The sequence below is a fragment of the Rutilus rutilus genome (genome assembly GCF_951802725.1).
Source record: "Rutilus rutilus genome assembly, chromosome: 3".
Taxonomy (NCBI): domain Eukaryota; kingdom Metazoa; phylum Chordata; class Actinopteri; order Cypriniformes; family Leuciscidae; genus Rutilus; species Rutilus rutilus.
The window spans coordinates 7,574,973-7,579,075 of NC_140211.1; the positions used below are offsets into that span (position 1 = coordinate 7,574,973).

General features: G+C 38.2%; 1 protein-coding gene across 1 annotated transcript; it reads right to left on the reverse strand.

Moving 5' to 3' along the window:
• Window positions 1-506: 506 nt before the first annotated feature.
• LOC311288325 (interleukin-8-like) lies at window positions 507-1,440 on the reverse strand. Its single transcript, XM_084405663.1, has 3 exons — window positions 1,279-1,440; window positions 904-1,042; window positions 507-800 (listed from the first exon to the last, which is right to left on the reverse strand). The coding sequence occupies exons 1-3, from the start codon at window positions 1,340-1,342 to the stop codon at window positions 734-736; spliced, it is 270 nt and encodes an 89-aa protein (XP_084261789.1). The 5' UTR covers window positions 1,343-1,440; the 3' UTR covers window positions 507-733.
• Window positions 1,441-4,103: the final 2,663 nt, after the last annotated feature.

Consider the following 4,103-nt stretch of genomic DNA (forward strand, 5'->3'; position numbering starts at 1 on the left):
ATAATAATCACTCAACCCCCTTTATCTAAACCATAGACATAAAATATCTAAACCTCTCTACATAACCGCCCTCCATGTCTGTAGTTTTTTAACACGATTCACTCGTGTTTATAGTTCTAACCGAATCCTCGTCCAACGCGCGATGGGTTGTGGGCAATATTAGCCGCTAGAGTGCGCATCGATCTGCACTTTGGAACACTCATTTCAACATACTACGATTTGGGATGTAGGCCTACTAATTCTATTTTCGAATACTATTTAGGACGGATAGTATGCGAATTGGGACGCACCAATGGTGATGTTTGGCGAACTTCGCATATATTGCAGAGCTAGCATCAATCATATTTTGCGTTCGTCCATCTGTGCAAGATAATTTAACCCTTTAAACATGCGCGATGTTTCAGAAAGTATGGCATTGGCAAGTGTAAACACATGAATCGGATATGGGTCACAATTGAAAGAACGTGTAAACGGATGGTCAAAAAAATCGGATATAGGCAACAAATCAGAATTGGGCATCAAGACCTGCAGTGTAAACGAGGCCAGAATGTGTTTTTCTATTAATCACTTTTAATGAGAAAGTCATGCATTCAAACAGAGTTGTACAGGAGATTATACAGGAGATATAATTTTGCAATGGGAGACGATACATGTATGTTTGCACGTACATTTTTCACAGGACTCCATTAAACACCACAAGCTTTTGCATATAAACATAGATGAGAAATTATCCTTATATAATCTTTTTCACCCATTCATCTTCTGGATTGAGGCAGGTCTGTCCTTGTTTCAGAGTGGCACTGTGTAAGACAAAGAAGGTTTCATTAAAAAACAGATTAAGAGACAATATTATTTTGAATCTATCATGCATCCATACTGATCTTTGGTGTTTATCACACTCACATGATCTGCATGTTTTTGCATTTTGCTCCTGCAGGAATCTTCTCTATGTTCTGAATTAGTTTTGGATTAATTGGTTTTCCTGAATATGTTCGAACACACGGGCAGCGCAGCTGTAGAGCCAACAGTCTAGCAGCGAAGACTTCATGAAAAGAGAGAAATAAGAGTGAGCAATAATTCTTTCAACACATCTTTAGAGCTGATTTACAGCAGAACTGAATTCTGTTTGCATCACTGATCTAACAATCTGTATTGTATTCAATCGCAATATAAAGGTGATTTGACACATGACAGTTTTTAATCCTTTAAAAAAAATGACTTAATATTATCAAGTACAATTGATATTGCCAAGGACATACAGAAAATGCCTCTGCTTACCTTCTTTTGTGGACTGCAGTGCCATGCAGGTCAGAAAAAGAAAGGCTGCAACGGTGAACTTCATTGTTGTGAAATTTCCCACGAGCAAACAACGTGTAAGTATAGGCTATAGAAGCGGTAAAGCTGCCGGAATTCACTTTACCGTCTGTTGATAGTGTTTGTGGATTATCTGGCAGGACTCTCTCTTTTAAAGCACCGCACTACTGACATCATGCTTGTTTAAAGTGATTGTGCAACAGGTCTTTCTTCAGTTAACCCAAATTCTGCAGAAGGCACCCAGGAGATTTAGCTTTAGAGTCATTTAAGCCTTTGGCATTTTTCACAGATGACAAGCACTTTCAACAGAGGGAAGAAAAAGATCAAATGGGGATTGTGAATTGATGAAAAGCCAATAAAATCCATCATCACAATATACTATGTCAGCTTTGACAGGCCAAATGAGATGCTCGCCAATTGAATGGACCTTTTTGCATTTGGCAATGCGCTGTAACACCATGTAAGAAGCCTTCAACTTCTGTCCTTCTTCAACACTATCCAACTTCACCTTGAATTAGGTTTTGTCACCATATGTGCATATTTCATTTGCAAATGTCTTGTCTGAATCCACATTTTAGGTATGTGGAATTATTTGTGTAAAGACCACCCGTAGGGCGAAGGTATAATGTGTATGTGTCTTTTCAGCGTTCAGAAGTTCACTTAATTTTGAGAATTTTGGTTTAAATTTTACTTTAGCTCTGCGCTTAATCTTACTCCAATTTCAAATGATTGTCAAATTTAGATTGTGTGTCTTATTATTAGAAAATAATCATAAATATTGATTATGATTAAATTTAGATCTTTGATTATTCTAGGTATCCCATACTTTCAATTCTTCGTTCATTAAGGGACCCAATGCCGCACAGAGTCACACGCCCCAGGTTTACATGGATCTCACGGGCACAAACTCACCAGTCTTATCTTGCTCAAAGATGACTCTACCCCTTTTCCACCAAGGCAGAGCTGGTGCTGGTTCGGAGCCAGAGCCTAGTTTCAAATCGGTTCTTTGTTTTTCCACCGCCAAAGCACCAGCTCCGAACCAGTAAAACTGGTTCTTAAGTAGCACCAAATCATTGCAGGGTCTAGAACGGAGCCAAGAAAGAACTGCTTGTGTCAGGGGCTGGGGGCGGGGTTACCGTGACCAACAAGACGAATAGAAACTTGTGACCGCCATTTTTAAATAGCAGCTAGTCGAGCTAATAGCAGCTCGATTATAATATCCGTCTATGTAAGTTACGGCGAGCTGCACGAACGCGTTGGATTCCGATGTATTTTTGCAAACCCATGAGCGTCCATAGTATTGCAACGTCCGTTATTGTTGATGGCTTGTTCGAGATGCATCGGAGCGGCGAGGACCGATCGGAGCTGCGGGAGTGTTTGGAGAGCATACGACTCCTTGTGCTTTTAGATCGCTATCGCAGTGCTTTTATGTCATGCGGCGATCGATCTGCGAGAAGCCGATGCATCTCGAACAAGCCTGGCGTGTTTGTGTTTGGCGCTACCGCACTAGCGGTTGTTGGGCAACATGAGACGTATACAGTGACGTAAGATCTGGCTCTGTTGTGGCTCTCTAGCCGGTGGAAAGGCAAACCGGTTCTTAGTAAGCTCGTCAGTCGAACCAACTCTGAACCAGCTCTGGCTCTGGCTCTGAACCAGCACCCGGTTCTTGTTGGTGGAAAAGATAAGAGTAAGAAATGCTCTGACAGAGTCACACAGTGGTGTGTTCAAAGTGTAAGGCTTAAAGGATTAGGTCACCTCAAAATGACAATTTCCAGATAATTTACTCACCCCAATGCCATCCAAGATGTCCATGTCTTTCTTTCTTCAGTGGAAAATAAATTAAGTTTTTTGAGGATGATCAGGTGATTTATTTTCTTAGCATCATAAAATAGAAAAAAAATCACAGATCTTATCCATATCAAAAGTTGTTATTTGGTATTAATAGATTATATTCACCAACAGTACTTTCTTGCGACAGATGAGATATTCTGAAATTTGAATACGTTGTAGGATTTTTTTTGCACACAAACAGAGATCATGCACACAAACAGAGATCATGAATCATTAACAATCAATCACAGCAATGGAGTAGAGCTGGGCGATTATTTTTTTTTTTCTAAAAAAAAACGGTTATTTTTTAAATAAAAAACTCGCTTTACTGTTCGAGTTTTCTGTGTGTGTCTTAAAAAAAAATTCACGTAATATATTTAAAAAATCAAAACTCAGAATATCTAATCTGTGGCAAGAAAGTATTGTTGGTGATTATTATATGTTAATAACAAACAGCCACATTTGGTCAGGGATAACATTATTGAACTATTCTACTTTATGATGGTGAAAACGATATCACCTGATCATCTTTGTTTCTGGCTTACAACAAATTAAATGTTTTGGTAAACACTGTTACAAAAACCACAAACTCACATAAAAAGCCATCATCATAATGGCGACCAATCATTCTCATGAAATAGTTTTCAGTGAATATTGTTAAGGGAAATATATATTGTTATATATTTTTCATTTGCTCAAGTTATAAAACATAGATTTGAACCATTACCCTAAATTTGTTTAATTGGATTAATGCAAAAAACAAACAAAACAAAAAACACTAAGATATATATATTTTTTCTTTTAAGAACTGTTCATGGAAAGGTTCTTTGGGGAGCCAAAAATGGTTCTTCTATGGAATCGCTGTGAAAACCCATTGAAACCTTTATTTTTAAGAGTGCATTAATGTGTAAATGAGATCAGATGTCATGAGATTCAATAACTTGAATGGCTTCAGATGT